Genomic DNA, 17,418 nt, shown 5'->3' with positions numbered 1-17,418 from the left:
AGAAATTTTATCACGGTCGTCCGACGACTATGATTTGGTAAACACAACAGCAAAGAGATGATTAGCACTTGGAATATTCACCGACTGCTAGTGCAGACAGCTATTTAAACGTTTTCAAACGACGCTGTTGCATGACTTATTTATAACGTCCTAATAATATTAATATTAATGTTCAATCACGTTCTGTGATTTATATAATAGTTAAATTTTTGTACGTCGTTCGAAATAATGGGGTCATCTAAACACAAGAAGAAGGACAAGAAGAAACGACACCACTCCAGTGATTCGTCGGACGGTGACTTATCGTCCAAACACAGGAAAAGAAGACATCCATCAAGTGATTTGTCTGATGTTGATGTCTCCAACAAACATAAGAAACACAAGAAACATCATAAGAAAAAAGAAAAGCCAAAGGACAAACATGCTAAGTATCACAGTTCAGGCAAGTAATTTTATATTATATTCAACTAAAGCTGGTTAAGAATCCACCAGATCATCCAAAGGATGTTTTTTTTACTTTTCAAAATTTGATTGTTTTCTTAATTATTATTTTAATATTGGTATAATTGCACTTAAGCTACCAAGCGATTTATTTTTGAAACATGTTTGTAAGTGAGTTAAAAACGATGGTACAAAAATAAAATTCTGCAAATCATTATTTTGGAAGTTATGTCCTTCCAAAGTTTGTGATTTTACGATTAAATGCATAGGCAGCACTACAGTGTACTTCACTGTTGCATGCCGTTTATTTTGTTGTGCCTATTATGGGTTATAATTTTTTTTTAAATGTATTTTACTTATCTAAAAGAAAAATACACTGTGTTAATATAGGTATATAGATTGATATTGTGGTATATATTATATTTTTAAAATATATTATTGAGAAAACAAAAACAAAATTTTTTTTATGAAAAATTGTGTATTTTAATATAGGTTTAATAAAAATATACATTAAACTCATTATATTCATTTTTAGATATACATAATAATTTTTTTTATCTTACAATTTAGACGATGATGTTATTTTTGTACCACCTCCCCCAAAAATATCTCGAAATGAGGTTCGAACTCCTCCACCACCAAGCCTTACACCACCGCCTCCTCCTTCTATATCATCAGCAGCAGACAGTCTGTCAATTGATGAAACAAATAAAATTAGAGCAAAGTTAGGCCTAAAGCCATTACAGATGGAAAATAAAGAAACTACTAAAAGCAGAGATGATGGATTGGAAGTTATTGCTGGCGATGAAGGCGAATTTGTTCATAAACCTGCATGTAATAAACAATTTGAATTTAAGAAGTATTTATTTTTGTACTAACTATTGATTTTTCTATTTAATTAGTAAGCTTAACAGAAAAAAATAAAAGCGATAAAATAAAAGCAAGAATAGCTGAGAAAAAAGAAAAACGAATGATTGAAAACAAAATATTAAATGTTAAAAAGTTAGCGGACAGTGACACAGAAGAAGACGCTGTTAGTTGGGTGAAAAAAACAAAAACTATTCAAGATGAAATGGAAAAAGCAAAGAAAAAGGTGATTAATTACATTTTTTTTTTAATATTAGATATTTTATTACTATATTTTTTGGACTGATTTTTCAGCAATGTTTTTGTTTTGTCAAAAGGCCCAAGAATTGGAAGAAATGGACAATGTATTTGGTGTTGGCGATCTGATAGAAGAAAGCACAAAAAGTGAAATGAAGAATTTCTATTCAAGTAAACATTTGAAGGGATTAGAAGTCCAACACTCAATGGTATGTAACACAAATAATCAAAACTTTTGTATTTTATGTTTATTTATTTATGTTTATTATTGTTTAGGATGAATTTATTGAAGGAAAAGAAGTTATTTTGACATTACAAGATAAAGATGTATTAGCAGAAGATGCAGATGTTTTGGTCAATGTTAATATGGTTGACAATGAATCATATAAACAAGTAATATTACAATTTGTAGTAGATGTTATACACAACTATTATAAAAATAATTACTTATTATATATATTTCCTGTTTATTATGCAGAATATTGATAGACGAAAGCAACGTCTAAATTATAGTGGTTATGATGAGTTAGAAGACATGGATATTGACAGTCCAAGTGTGGTCCTTGGAAAATATGACGAAGAAATTGAGGGGTTGAAAAAAAAAAGTTTTAAACTTGGTATATTATCCAATTTATAATATAAAAATTATTAGTTTATTAAAATTAGTGATGTTATTTTTAGAATGAATCAAACTTGGACTAAACTTTTTAAAAATTTTTATCGTATAATTTCAAATTATATATTGAACTCAAACTAAACTTTAAAAGAATTCTATAATCTTAAGATGAATGATGATATATTATTTTGATAAAATTGTAATGAAAAATATGAATAATATTTACCCTAAGTCCCTAACAATAGTTATATTTTACTATTTTTTTTGTTCTTCACTAAATTTAGTACACATATTGATACATAAAACTACTAAAAGACTGTATTCCCTAAACAGCCAATCTAGTAGTTTTATATATACATGAGTACACATTTTGATTTCATTAGTTTAATTTTTAAACTTAATTTTAAAGTATTTGGTTGGGTTAGAATACATGCAATTTTCAGTTTGTTTTCCAATTTCGACAAAACTGCCCAAGTTTAGTTAAGTTTGGTTAAAAATTAAACTGCTTATAACATTACTACTAAAAATAATTGTTTATTATCAATATTGTAAAAAATTGATTTTAGGTGTTGATGAGTACAAAGTGAAACGAGATTCTATAAAGGAAAAATTAAAAAAAAAGTTAAATCAGGAAACTTTAAATACGACTCAATTGAAATTAGCTTCTGATTATTATAACGATAGTGAAATGAGTGTTAAATTTAAAAAGGTCAAGGTAATTTATTTTAATAATTTAATTAAATAGTAAATTTTTTAACTCAATTTTTTTATTAGAAAAAAAAATTAAGAGTGAACCCATTAAAAGCAGATAAATTAGAAAGATCTTTACGGCTTGCAAATAATAATGCCAAAGAAAATGATGATCTTGATGATATTGATGATATATTAAATGGTACGTTTAATTTGTATATGAATTATTTTTATTGAATGTATGGACATGGGGGTAGATTTATTAATCTTAGCTTTTATCAAATTGTTAAAACCTTATTTACAAGAAACCTAAACTTGCTTTTTAATAATTAATTTGATTTTATGTTTTTTATTTGATGTGACCATTTTGGTCATACAATCATTTTGATTCTATTAACATTTTATTAAATATTTTCTGTTCGTGGGCTTCACTTTAAGTAAACCCAATTTTGTCTGGGTACCCTTCATTGGGATAAACCTAGGTACCCAATGAAGATAGTAGTTTATAGTTATCTAAGCAGTTAGCTGTGTTTTTTAATGTTTGTTTGTACTAATAATTTAGTTTTTTGAAGCATGTTTTTAGTGTAAATGAGTTATTAAAAGCTAATTATTACCTACTAGTCATCATTGGTGTAATCTGGGTTGCTTAAAAAAATGCCACGCCCACATGTGTTGTATCGGTCTTACAAACGTACAAACTAGGAATAATTGTGTTGCACGGGATAGAACTCGGGCTGTAGTCCAAGCTAAGCAACCAAATTTTTATAATTTTAAGATTAAAACATTTACTGTGAAATATCATTTTTATTTATATCAACATACTGCAGCATTAGCGGTAAAATTCTAAAGTCTTGGCGGCAGTGGCGATAAATTGTGTTGACTTTTCAACTTAATTTTATTGCAATTGTCGCTGCTACTGTTGCATTGTCTGGGGACCTTAATGCTGCTTATTTGGTCACTTTTTTCTTGGATAGGTGACCACCTAAAAATATTATTACAACCTACTATGCTTTTATAACTTTTTAATTCTGAGTCTTAATTAAAATAATAATCAAGGCAAAAATAGACAAATTCTAAAATCTCGTAAAACTGTATTTTTATTATTAAGTAGACAAGCCAACTGATGTCTATAGTATGAAGATGGAAAATGAAGAAGATGATGATATGGGATTGCAATTGGCATTAAAAAAAGCAAGAAAATTAAAGCAGTTAGAAAAAATTGAAAGAAAAAATGAATTGGCTGATACATTGGTTGTAAGTATTTTGTTAATACATATTATAATATAATATATATAGTATCTGTATAGTTTATACTATAGTTAATCACTATATACATTCAGTATTTAAATTATTTGATATCTCATTAAATTTTTTTTAGAAAACTGAATATAATGATAATGCACTAGGCGCAATTGTGTTAAACTCTACTGCTGAGTTTTGTAGAACTCTTGGAGATATACCAACTTATGGTAAAGCTGGGAATAGAGAAGAAGAAGAAGATGATTCATTAATGGTAGTTTGTAACATTAATATACATAATTAGACTAAATTAATTTAGAAAAATGTAAATAAATTATATTTGTTTTAGGACTATGATAAAAATACTTTAAAACAAGAACATGCAGTTGACTCTGATGAATCTAATGATGGATGGAGAGAAGTAGAAATGGGTATGTCATGTTTTTATTTGTTAAAAGTGTCTTTTTTACATTTAATTTATTAATTTCAGAGAAAAAATTAATAGATCTTAAAACAATTGATAGCAAGCCGATTTTAGAACCAGAACCTGACTTGGGTAAAGGTGTAGCTGGTGCATTAAGATTGGCTATGAGTAAAGGGTATATCGAAAAAGAAGAAAATGCCCGGCCTTCTGCTTCGAGATTTGCTCACTTACAAGCTAAAAATTATTCTATTGAAGATAAAACGTTTTTGTGAGCTATTGTTTAATATTATATTGATGATTTTATCATATATTAAATAAAATAAAATACATGATTATGTGTTATTATTACATTTGTAAGTAAGCTATTTGTTAATTTTAAATTCAATTTATTGTTTGTGAATTTAGAGCTGAAGATGATAAATTAAGTAGAAGAGACCGATACAGTGGCCCTACAGTAGAATTTAGAGAAAAGGACAGCTATAAACCAAATATAAAACTGGATTACATTGACGATGATGGTCATTTATTAAGTGAAAAGGAAGCATTTAGGTTTGTAAAAATTGTAGTATTTAAAATGAGTAGAAATTAATACAGATGAAATTTTTTTTAGGTATTTGTCACATAAATTCCACGGCAAGGGTCCTGGCAAAAATAAAATAGAGAAACGTATAAAAAAAGCTGAACAAGAAGCTGTAATTAATTAATTATTATTTATTATAATAAACTTAATTTTAATTCATGGATTTCAATAATTTATAAATAATTTATTTATATTTTAGCTAATGAAGCAAATGAGTTCAACAGATACACCTCTTGGTACATTGAATATGTTGCAATCGAAGCAAAAAGAAACTCAATCTCCTTACATAGTCTTGAGTGGAACTAAATCAACTCATCAAAACCATGGGTAAAATTCAATTTCTTTTTTTGATGTACAATTGTACTTCATACATTTATTATGTCTACAGGGGTTCAATTTCAAAAACAAAAATCGGCTGAGATAAACAATCATTTTCAAATATTTAACATTTTATTGGTAATGTAACAACGGACAATTACTGATTTTATAATTTGATACTGTAAAATTACAAAACTTATTAGATAGAAATTAAATTATACACCATTTAGATGTTATCTTATAACTCCTATGTCTTATAACATTAGCAATTGAAATATATTTTATAGACAGTATTACAATTTACACTTAACAATATTAAAATATATTGATGTTTTTGGATTTGGAATACTTGACATAATATTGTTGTTGGTTAGTAGACAACTTGTTTATTTATGGGTCAGTCAAAGGTATGTCATTTTGGTCGATTTGCGATGAGTCTGTCGTCGATGGTGTGATTGTTGTTTTTTTCTTTTCATATGTATCCATTCCTTGTGCATATGGTGGTTTACTGTTAGTCATAAAATAGTAAATTCCTTTTTGGCTGTAAAACAAAATCAACATTCATTAAATAACAAGTATATAATAAAATAGCTGATAGAAGTGTAAGTCACCCAGGTATTCACTCACGTTCTGTTCACATGTTCGCCCATTACTATTAATGGTGACGTTTCAGATGTTTTGCAAAATTTCAATTTGTACATTATGTAGCTTATACACTTGACGGCCAAAAATTGAGTTTTGCTACTTATTGATTCGGCGAAATATTCAACAGCTCGCACGTGGCTGCACGACGTATCTGTGGACAGTTCCCCCGAAATCAATTAGTGCTCAAAAATAGCAACAACAAATCCATGGTATGATACATAAATAATTTAATCATACAATGTGCACGGACTACCGAATTATTATAATGTGCATTGTGTGCACTACCGGTGTCAAATAAAAAGGTATAAATACTTGTGCCGCAGCCAGGTTGTGCGATGCCGTTGTTGGCGTAAAAGTCCACGTGACCTAGCGGCGCCATTTTTCCTTTGAAGCCTATGTTGGTGTGCACTACGTCTACGTACAGCGCGTCTGATTTATCTAACACTTCGTTGCTGAGCAAGAAAGTGTCGAACAGCGGGGACGCTGGGTCTAGACCTGTAATGGACGAAATGGTAAGTTAATGGCGAGGTTACTTGATCGTTACCATGGTGCACCTACCATAAGGAGCATTATCAATTCGACTGGCTAGGCCATACCTAAGTGATTAATGATTCAACCCTCTTCTCCCAATCCATAATTTCTCAGATTCCGTAACATACATTTTACTATCAGTTTTATTTTTAATTTGGTACCCACCTCTATACAATGTGCATATTATTTTGAACGATTTTGTGTATTGGTCCATATTTTATAATTTTAACTCTGTATTTATCATATTTTTAGTGCGTATAAAAGTATAACTCTGGCCTCTAAGAGAAATTAGTAATATTGTTAAACCTTCAGTTTTGAAAATGTTGATATATTTAAATCAAAATTTTAACGAATTGTTTCTGAGTCGTAAATATTTTAAATGTATTTATGTGTAAGATAATAAGGAATAAGAACCCTCACCAGCTAAACTAAATAAACAATAATATAATTTTAGAACAAAATATTATTAGTATGGTCTATCATGGTCAAAGAATAATATACCTAATTCGTAGTTACTAGGTAGGTACATACCCGTGATCCGCTGTATAGTGCTGTTCATCAACCGCCCAACGTGGCCGGCCACTTGAGCGCCCAAGCTAAATCCGACCACGTGCAAGTCACGCAGATACAGGTCCGGCCGCAGTCTGAACAGTCTCAACAGTAACATCTTTGTGCATTTGCCCACCAGCGGAACGTTGTGCACTGCTTGCACATAACACGGCGGTTGCACCAGCTCCTTGTAGTCCACAGATATCACGTTCAGGTTTTGGTATTCAAGGTAAGCTGGTGGACGCAACAACCGACAGGCGGGTATTAGAGCCATTGGGGTATATGGGATTTAATTTCGAGAGGGTGGCTTATTTTTCGCTATCAAACTAGTTAAGGGGCGGGGAGACTCCTAACATAATGCCTTAGTTAGGCCTATAGATTATAGATATAAGTGACATTTTTACTGTACGGCAATGGTAATTATAATATTATAGCAACATAAGGATTATGGCCTTATAAAATGTCTTGACGCTTCGATAGCAGCTCATGTTCTCGAGTTCTCTATGTATTAATAGTTATTGCTTATTAATAATATGTTATCACTTATTACCTATATTATTATATTGTATATACTTTCATTGGACTCCTAACCCTTCCTATATTCACCACTACCACCTACCATCTAGTATTTGATATAAATATATTATAATAGGAAAAACTTATCGATACGTTCATATGTCGTATATTAATCCGTTTTGAACAGTAACCATTATCGGACCGCTGTTTGCGCTGTAGCGGGTGAATAACATTTTACCACTCGTTAGGTATAGCGGGTGGACAATTTTTTTTCCCAGGAAATGTAGTAGATAGTTCCCAGGACTAAAATAAATAAATAAAATACAATAAATATGTAGTGCCCTGGTACCCTATGGTTTTGGGGGACGGAGGATAGCGATTTTTATAATTTAAATGGGGGGAGTGAGAGGAGGATGAAATTCCAACTGAGGGATAACATGCCCCAAAGCTACCGTAAATTCACTAATAAATTTAGGTTCCTATCCTGCAGCGGCCCCGTTTCGAATATTAAACAGTTAACGGTTAGCACACCTGATTCTGCGCATATGATTAACCTATTCGTCTATCTAGTATCTACAGTCTTCGTAATTAATGTTTTACCTCATGCCACATTCTTCCTACGCGATACCAACGCGATTTATTATACAACGAAAACCAAGGTCGTTGATACCTAATTAGTTGTAAGCGCAACAACAATTATTTCTTGAATAATTGGTAGGATTTTCGATAGGACCACTCCCCCCTCTAGATCTCCGATGTACCCCTCGCCCACCAAGGGTGACTTCCAACTACACTATTACAAATAGCTCACAAACTATATTGTCCGTTTGTATCTTATAATAGAGTGAGCTTATCTTTTGTTTTTTAAATTAAAAATAATTCAACAATCATATTATTATCTATGCTATACCATAAAGGCATAAACGATGTTTATGCAAAGTACTTAGTACATTAAATGTTTTGAGCATACAACTGACCGTAGGTGAACATTCCTGATTCGTCCACTCAGATACTACTGATGGCATGATAAATATGTCACTGCATGGCCCACCATTGTCGTTTCGGACCGAGGGGTGGTCGGAGCTGGGTATAAAGAGCGTTGTTTGCGTCAGTGGAAAGTGCGGGACGGGGATGCTCAAACACCGAAATGTTTTGGTCGAAGGCTCGAGGCACAAGTTACTTCTCTTGTGGGACCACAACGGGGGTAGGTATGTTGATATGAGTTTTTTTTTTTAGTAATTCGTGGTTTCATCATACTAAATTCTTATTATTATATTGTATGAAAAGTCCTTAATAAAAACATTTAATCACTGTTAGACGATGTAGCGTATGATTTAAGAATTAAATTGAATGACATTCGAGAGCTGAATACACATACAAATGGCTACCTCATGTAATTTTAAAATATAATGATTAATCTAAAATAGACGTTTAACATTTCATTATTAGATAGTGTGGTATTATCATATTATATGCGAAGCACGAAATCATCATTGTGTCTGTATGTGGACTATAATTTGAAATTTCGCTTTAATTTAAAGAAAGTTATTTTGTGTTTTAAACTTTGCTGATGTAGTAAAATACAGAATTATAATATTAATAATAATAATAATAATAAATAGTTAATTTTAGAAAAACTTAATCTAAATAATGTCAAGTACATATCTAGATAGATCAAACAAAGCGGTCTTATTCCCAAAGGTGTTGTTTGCAAGCGTAATCAGGTGACATAACTCCCACTAACATGATTTGTTTAATAAAGGCCTTTAATTCGTCCTATCTGTTGTATCTATGTGTATTTATAAATATTTATTAAAAGTGCTCAAATAAAATAATAGGAATTAATTTTAATATTGGGTAATACCACACTTTCTGAACAAAAGATTATTGAAACAAAATGTCACACACTGCATAATATAGGTATCTAAGTATATAACATAAACTATAAACAAATACCAAAAACTGAATTAACATTAATATTAATAATTTGTTATTAATTAAACATTTATAACTAGTATTAAATTTATTTATTTTACAAACCTCTGTTAAAATATAAAAATATAAAAATATTGTTAAATACGTACCTAAATTTAACATGAAGTACATAAATTAATAAGGAATTAGTTAATTTCGTTGTCATTATTGTCAAGTTTCATAATATGAAATTATGTAGGTGTGAATATTGAATGCTTGAAAATATCCATGCACCACAAAGTGTATATAGTTTCATGTGTTTGTAATATTATGCAAATTATCAGACTTTGAAGCAACTACATTGATGAACATATCAGGATCAAAAGGTTGTGTAGGTAAAATAATAATTAAAAAGTGGCCAAGGAAGTAACTACTCTGCTGTACAGTAGATGTAGAGTGTACCCCGTCATTGAATAAGTCAGTGTAATAGATTTGTTCAGTTTGAATTCAATGAATTTATTGTCGCATACGAATAGGTAACGATTCTGAGCGGAGACGACTCATGTATATACTTTATATAATATCTATTAGGTTTAATATATATATATTTATTTTTAATTATATTATTATTATAAAATATAAATACTATGTAAAAACAAATTGTTGAATTATTTTTGCGGATTATAATTTCAAAATAATAGGGTAAATTAGTTATTAATTGGGTAATAATCAGAACGGTATTGGTAAACAATAAATAATTACTCAAATTATTTAAATATACAACTAAATAAAAAGTATTACATTTTTAGAAATAAGAGAAAAATTGTTTTCCAAATCCATAGATTAAAGAAAAAAACATTTTCACTAAAATATCGTGTTGAGCTTCCAGTCACCAAAAAATTAGCTTTTCTTAATTGCATACTGACTTATAAATATAATTGTTAAAATATCAATTATTTGATATTACAATTATTTCAATTTGATATTACGATATTCATCGTATATTAATTTATTGTTAAAATTAATGTAATTATTTTCCATTGACCATTGTTAGTAAATTTATTCGAGACAGTTATTTAATAGAAGTAAGTATCCTTACTTTATTGTTTTTAAATTGAATTGACAACATGCAGTATTTTCCGTATAATACCTTCGGTTTACGATGAACGTTGTTATTCTATTAAATAGTCATTGTTTTTACAGACTATTATTTTTAAATTTGGGATTTAAAATAATAATTATTAGAATATTATATATTTATATTCACCATTGACTACCTATCTGATATACGCTAGTATGTCTTCGGATCTAGTCGTGGCTCGCAATTATTATAACCTATACATGTTAGGTTTTAACAGTGAAAGTGGTGAAAAACTGAAGTATAAAATTTATGTTTAAACACTAAAGTATCCTACTGTATCCTGGTTATAACTGCGTTATTATTCATTATTATGAGATTGATTATAATTTATAAATATTAGAATTATCGGTATTGTATAACTGATGGTATTGGGTACATATTTAGGTATTATATTTTTTTAATAGGCGACATTTTTTGTCTAACGTTGTAAGGTTTTCACCGAAATCTCGTTACTCGTTTAATTTGCTTTTGTTGACAGCGTTGTACTAAAACACTATACCCGTTGTGTTGTGGTACAATAATAATGTATCATAATTATGATGATAATGTGCGTGGCTTTAAAACGACGTGTCAAGTGACTTAGTGAATTCTTGGTAAATACATAGTATACCGAAACTTAAACACTAGCTTAAAATACAAAGTTGAGCAAGTTGATAAAATTTGTTATTATGTGAAGTTATAACGAATTTGTGTAAATTGAACTAGAGTTGAAATTAAAATGCTATTAATATTGTGTAAACGAAAATTTTAGTTGTCTGTACTAGAAAATGCATACTGAAGAATAGTATTTTATTCATATTGCGTACCTACCTATTTACTAAATAAGTTTAAAAGACATTGTGTTATAATATAAATAATGTAATAGCATACCTTTCATACAAGGTGATTAAACTAAAATGTATTATAATTATGTACCTATATAAATATTGTAAATATGCTGTCAATATTATGTGACGTTGATGTGCCTAGTAGGATAGTAGTTATACATAAATTATAAAAACGTTATTTTTTAAACAGGTCAATGTTTTTGGGTGAAATACCGCTTGTATCCGAGTTCAGGTAAATATATAAAAAGGCAGACAGAATTACAATTACATCAATATTACATAAATATTAACAATAGGGCGATAAAAATTAAAAAAATCATTATTGTGCAACTTTAGAAAATTAATTTAATCCAATAATTATTATTTATTTCTTTATATTTTTATGATATATTTTATAAATTTTAAAATATGTACGTTTTTTTATATTTTAAATACCGTATCATTTGTTGGTCAATAAATAATGTTTATTTAAATATTAAATTGTAGTGTAACTTGTATTTTTTATTTTTATTTTTAGGTAATTGCCAATTGCATTACCTATATATTTATTTTATTTTTACTACATAATAAATGATCTAATAAATTTGGTGTATACCATATATATATATATGTGTGTGTATGTAGATATATCTAATATTTATTTTTATTTACTTATTTTAAACACTGCAGTTTAGGCATAGCTGATAGTATATTGATGTATGAAAAATTAAATTCAAGGAGAACTATCCAAGCGTCGGTGCATAATAGTTATCTCAGGCTAAACCAGAAACTGGAGTCTACGCAAGCCTATATGTGTGTATAGGTATTTGGAAAAAATAATCCCTTAGGTACTAACCACTAGGAGAAAATATTCCAGTGATAAATCAATTCATTTTTAATCGATAATTTTAATAATAAAAGTATATATACAGGTATAGTTATTTCTTACTATGCATACATATAGGAATTAGGAGTAAGTATTTATTTTTTTTGTATGTAGGTAATACGATTTGAGATGATATAATTGTTACGATTTCATTCAATCATAATTTATTAAAATAATAAATTTATCATATCGAACAACTTTAGTTAATTTGATACAAAATATTGTTCTGTATACTAAAATTTTTTTTTATAATAACCTATTATGTTGGTATTATTATTCATTAATATTTAGTTTTGAACCCTCTATGATGCTTTTGCAACTTGTGTCTAATAGTTATATTTAAATTGTATTAATATTTTTGTTGATCTTTACTTACAATTCAATAATTACCAACTATTAAATTGGGTCGTCGGTACATGATATTATAATGGATTAATTTTTATCCTGGGGATATTTTTTCGCATTTTTACAGCATGTTGTTATATTATAAGTAGGTATACACTGACTGACATACAAATGTGCAGGCCGTCTGCTGTGTATAAATGAATAGTAATTTTATAGTTTTAGTGTTACAGTTACCTGGTCTGAGTTCGGTGTTTGGCGAATAGTCTTTGTGACCCGTGTAACCGTGTATGAGCAGCTTGATGGGTGCGTGCGGCACAAAAGGAGCTTCCAACAAGGTCTCTTGCTTCGCGAAGTCTAGAATATAGTCGTCCGTGTACCTATGAGTAAATATTCTATGTTTATATATATCATGTGTTGTATATGTACAACGAGAGCAAGAGGAAAAAAAACATGTCTAAATAAGAGACTAGTATAATAATTATTTTTTCGTTTTGTTTTACTATTTTGCTACGGAGCCCTTAGGACACAAACGTACGTATACAGAAACACACACCCACACACACTTAGGTAGGTACGCGATTATTATGAATACAATAATTATTCCGTCTTTTTCGCCGTCGCTGCCGCCGCTTGTTGTCTAATTAAAATCGTCAACGGTCTACGGGGTGTATTTATATATATATATATATATCGCATAATACAAGCACGATGCACACAAACATGCACATAATAACATATATATATATATATGATCTACGGGTATTTTAATTATCCACGAGGCTTTTGCGCGCCCACCGGGCTCCTGTCCTTCTATATAGGTAATTTCTCCTCTGGCCTTTACTACAATAATAATATGTGGCCGGTGGACTGTTTAAGGTTACAATGTTGTATTTTCATCGCGTGTATAATAATATAGTGTACACAGCTGCAAAATGTTTGTACACAATAATTATTATAATACCCATAAACATCGGTGAAAATATACAAAGTTTGTACTTACCTATGTATTATACAATAATATAAAAATAATACATATTAACCGTGTACTTATATTATGAATAATTATTGTTAGAGTGTGACGATTTTTTTGGAACCGTCAATCAGCTGCTATGGAATGATGTTTTGGGTGATGACCGAACGCAAATACGTCACATGTCAGTCGTTTATTAAAACTCTAATTTTTTTCAATCAGAATCTTATCCACACTTTGGCGTTTCCTCGTGCAAGGTGCACCTTTCGTGGTTGATAAGAAAGTCCAAAATTATTTCTTATGTAATCTTTCTCAGACTATCCCAATTTCATAATACTGCAATTAATTTTTGTTAGGGGATGACGATTTCTTTGGACTCGTCGAACACCTACAACGAAGTGTTGTCTTAAACGCAAATATATAATGTTCTTGTGCCAGTCGTGTACTTAAACTCTGACCGGTATACCGTACACCACTGACATAATATGTCGTCGGATTTTTTTTTCATCAGCGTCTTCGGATTTTTCCCGTGTGACGTATGCACATACTATTACCATGGTTGATACGCAAGTCTAAAATTATTTCTTATGTACGCGTGGAAATCCTCATCACCGTCAGTTTTCTAGTTCCATAATAATATGTACAACGTACACGCATAATACGTATACATATATACATCGTATTATACAGAATATATATGCATACACGGCACTATGGCAGTACAATACGTCTCGGTTGACAAGTCTCGCTCGTTAGCTACCACGTCCCCCCCGCCGTTACCATCTGAAGTATGTGTAAGCAATGTTCAACGGATCGTGATTTACCCGCCCGGGAACGCTTCAAATGCTCAAGATATATAATATGTATAGGTATGTATGTATTATATATATATATATATATATATATATATATATATTTGTGTTTAAGACGCGTGTATGTATGGCGCGTACGTTTCTAGCTATAATAATATTATGAAGGTAGACACACCTATAAATAATGCCTTAGTGCCAACTTTAAAATGTTACCTCACAGTTATTATACATCGATTGTCCAACACATGAAGCTTTGAAATTTTAAGATCGATATTCCGTCGACCGCAGAAATAAATCTCACTTCCACCCTTGGACTGCCTCTAATAGATTATTAATTGACAAATTATTGTTGGTACTCTCCGGGGAGTAAACTTAGGTCGATTGGCAACTTTATAATATCGTGTAATATTGATTTATTTATTACTGATCTAGTGATCTATCACCGATAGACGATAGTTAACTGCTTCTTTATATAATGTTTCATTATAAATTAATTAAACTCGATTATATGGTAACCATCTATCTCTTAATCTATTTCTTACTGTTTTTTTTTGTTAAATGACTATATGTTATATGTGTATTACCCGCCTATATTATCTTATTTTGTGATATTTTTTAATTATTGATGTTGATTTACTTTGCCATGATTTAGGTACCTAAATATTTATTTCTACTTGTTCACATTAAAACTGTCACTTTATAAATAATTATTGTAAATTGGAATATTTTCAATAATATAGATTATTATTATAATTGTATAAACCGGTGGCCTTATAAAATTGCAACTTTTCGGATGTAAATCATTATTAAAACGCTAAGTACCTATAATTATGGCACACGAGTTTCATAAGTTTGGAAAACGTTCGAGTACGCTTCCCATAATATTATTCCAAATAGATTTCGGATTTTATAACAGCATTGTGGTTAGGTAATCTACGTCTCTATATTTGAAATTTACAACCAATCTAGTATAAAATATTCTAATATGAGCACTATCCGAGTAACGAAACATATCCATATCGAAATCCTTATAAATATGACAAACCCAAAACCATGTTGGTTATTTTATGCGGGGTACCTTTATCCAACATATAATAATGTGCTCGGTGCAGTAATGAATTATTACGGTTACATAACCGATCTGGTTATTGGTACGCGGGGTGGTAGGTATAGGTACATCTGTTGTATAGTACAATATTATTCCACCTAAATTGGTCGTATATATTTTAACTAGTTATCCATTTTCATAAGTTTAGATTTCGTCTTAAGTTATAAGAGACAATATTAATCCCCTTGTTTCCGAGTCGTATCTACTAAAACAACTAAATACAATTTATTGTCTAGTGTGAATATGGGAAAACTATGAAAAATGGTCCTCTTTTTAGATGCCACGTACAAGAATCGAAAGAACACTTATGATCCGGACTTTCTAAGCTTGAAACATAGATAGCTTTCCCCAAGTGAAAACTTGTGAAGATCACAAAAAATAAATACAGAATTATTTGAAAAGTGAAAAATCAAAATGTGGTATATGCGGTTACTAGTTATAATTACATAAATATAATTCTAAGGATATTACATTTTTTTAAATATGGCGTATACTTATTTATTTTTAACTGTATGCCATACAATATATATTTTTTTTATCAATTTGTATTAATGTATCAAAGTCATTTTCAGAAAAAATATGGATTGATGTACAACAACTTTCGGTGAGCTTGAATTTTTAAACATCAAAACATTTTGAATTATTTACTTAATTAATTGTGTATCCTCATGTTAAAATGATGTGTTTGAATTTTAGTAAAAGAAAACATTTTATATACCAACTTATCAGAGTAAGACTTTATACGTAATATTTCAATATTATGTATTTGCAATGTAAAATCAATATTTTTAATATTAAAATTCAAGTTACCTGCATTTTTTTATTGAACGTATTACCTAGTCAAAGTACCTATATTAGTTTGAACAGTGCATGTGTATCGTTTAAAATATTTTAAGTGGCCCCATTGTAAGAGAAAATAAATTATTTGTAGTGGGTATAAAACAGTTTTATTTACTTATCGACAAAAGTTGATATTAACACTCCACACACGTAATATAAAATAAGTAAATTTAAGAACAGAGAAGAATACAAAGTACAAACGCAACGAGACAAGACGTGTGAGTATACAGAATCGTCCAATACCTCCAGATTAATATTTCAAGATTATGGTATAATAGGTTATTGTATTATTTGCACATCCTGCCATATGATCGATTTCAGATGTGCTAAGTGCGGATGTTTAGGAGTTGGGGGACTGAGGATGAAAATATCGTAGGTATTTGTTTGAACATTATTATATTCATATTTTAGAAATTTGTAAATAGTTCGAAAGTGATTTGGGGATTTTCATTTGATTTTGGTAGATAACAAAATATTGAGTTCTTGCCATATATTTCTAGATTTCCGTTTACCTAATTTTAAATTATTTTCTGGAAATCAAAAAGTTTAAATTCCTAAAGTCTTATAATAATTACATATATCGAATATATTATTGAAGTTGATTGCTTGTAATTAAAATGCTTACTTCCTTTTGTGTATCCATATACCTATCCTATAAAATATACTATTTAAATGTTATATAATTTATGATAAATTTAGCTTGCATGAAAAACACCTAAAACGGTTAATAGTAGATACACAATGATCATTTAATTGGGATTTAAATTTCATTATAGCATAAACTTGTAGAATTAATTTAATAACTAAGGCCATTGTAATCATTATTATAAACAATAACACAACTTAAATTGACAGGTCACCCGGGAGATTATAAAGAGGGTTTGAGAGGGATAAAAGAAAATATTCTCTTTAGTCCAAGAACGAAACTAACACCTTTAATTTC

At 29.5% G+C, this 17,418-nt stretch overlaps 2 protein-coding genes across 5 annotated transcripts in view; one reads left to right on the top strand and one right to left on the bottom strand.

The window, feature by feature from the left end:
* Positions 1-48: 48 nt before the first annotated feature.
* On the top strand, positions 49-5,705 carry LOC111034648 (U4/U6.U5 tri-snRNP-associated protein 1). 2 transcript variants are annotated; one of them, XM_022315952.1, is made up of 16 exons: positions 49-442; positions 1,012-1,275; positions 1,344-1,534; positions 1,626-1,754; positions 1,822-1,938; positions 2,024-2,162; positions 2,728-2,876; positions 2,936-3,053; positions 3,963-4,105; positions 4,230-4,364; positions 4,440-4,521; positions 4,581-4,782; positions 4,920-5,063; positions 5,125-5,206; positions 5,294-5,421; positions 5,483-5,705. In XM_022315952.1, exons 1-16 carry the CDS (start codon positions 229-231, stop codon positions 5,511-5,513), a joined length of 2,268 nt encoding a protein of 755 aa, XP_022171644.1. In that variant the 5' UTR covers positions 49-228; the 3' UTR covers positions 5,514-5,705. The 2 variants fall into 2 exon arrangements, with proteins under 2 accessions (XP_022171644.1, XP_022171643.1); XM_022315951.1 differs by having other exon boundaries at positions 3,960-4,105.
* LOC111034650 (pancreatic lipase-related protein 2-like) overlaps positions 5,526-17,418 on the bottom strand; it is a 32,082-nt gene continuing 20,189 nt past the window's right edge. For 2 of the 3 annotated variants that reach the window (XM_022315954.1, XM_022315956.1), the window contains 5 exons: positions 12,980-13,122; positions 7,120-7,371; positions 6,370-6,552; positions 6,040-6,208; positions 5,803-5,953 (listed from right to left, as the gene is read on the bottom strand). In XM_022315954.1, coding sequence (XP_022171646.1) covers positions 5,803-5,953; positions 6,040-6,208; positions 6,370-6,552; positions 7,120-7,371; positions 12,980-13,122 — 898 coding nt within the window. Of the gene's footprint in view, positions 5,954-6,039; positions 6,209-6,369; positions 6,553-7,119; positions 7,372-12,979; positions 13,123-17,418 lie in introns of all 3 variants that reach the window. The other variant, XM_022315955.1, reaches the window with a different exon arrangement.

This window comes from Myzus persicae, unplaced genomic scaffold, assembly GCF_001856785.1.
Source record: "Myzus persicae strain clone G006 unplaced genomic scaffold, MPER_G0061.0, whole genome shotgun sequence".
In the NCBI taxonomy this organism is placed as follows: Eukaryota; Metazoa; Arthropoda; class Insecta; order Hemiptera; family Aphididae; genus Myzus; species Myzus persicae.
Note: the sequence above shows the minus strand (reverse complement) of the source record. Positions and strands in the feature narration are given on the sequence as shown.

Bases quoted from the DNA above. Each gene is read 5' to 3' on its own strand.
- LOC111034648 (XM_022315951.1), top strand. From the start codon at position 229: ATGGGGTCATCTAAACACAAGAAGAAGGACAAGAAGAAACGACACCAC. The intron at 2,877-2,935 runs GTAATTTATTTT...TTTTTTTATTAG, and splicing joins TTAAATTTAAAAAGGTCAAG to AAAAAAAAATTAAGAGTGAA. The intron at 4,106-4,229 runs GTAAGTATTTTG...AATTTTTTTTAG, and splicing joins AATTGGCTGATACATTGGTT to AAAACTGAATATAATGATAA.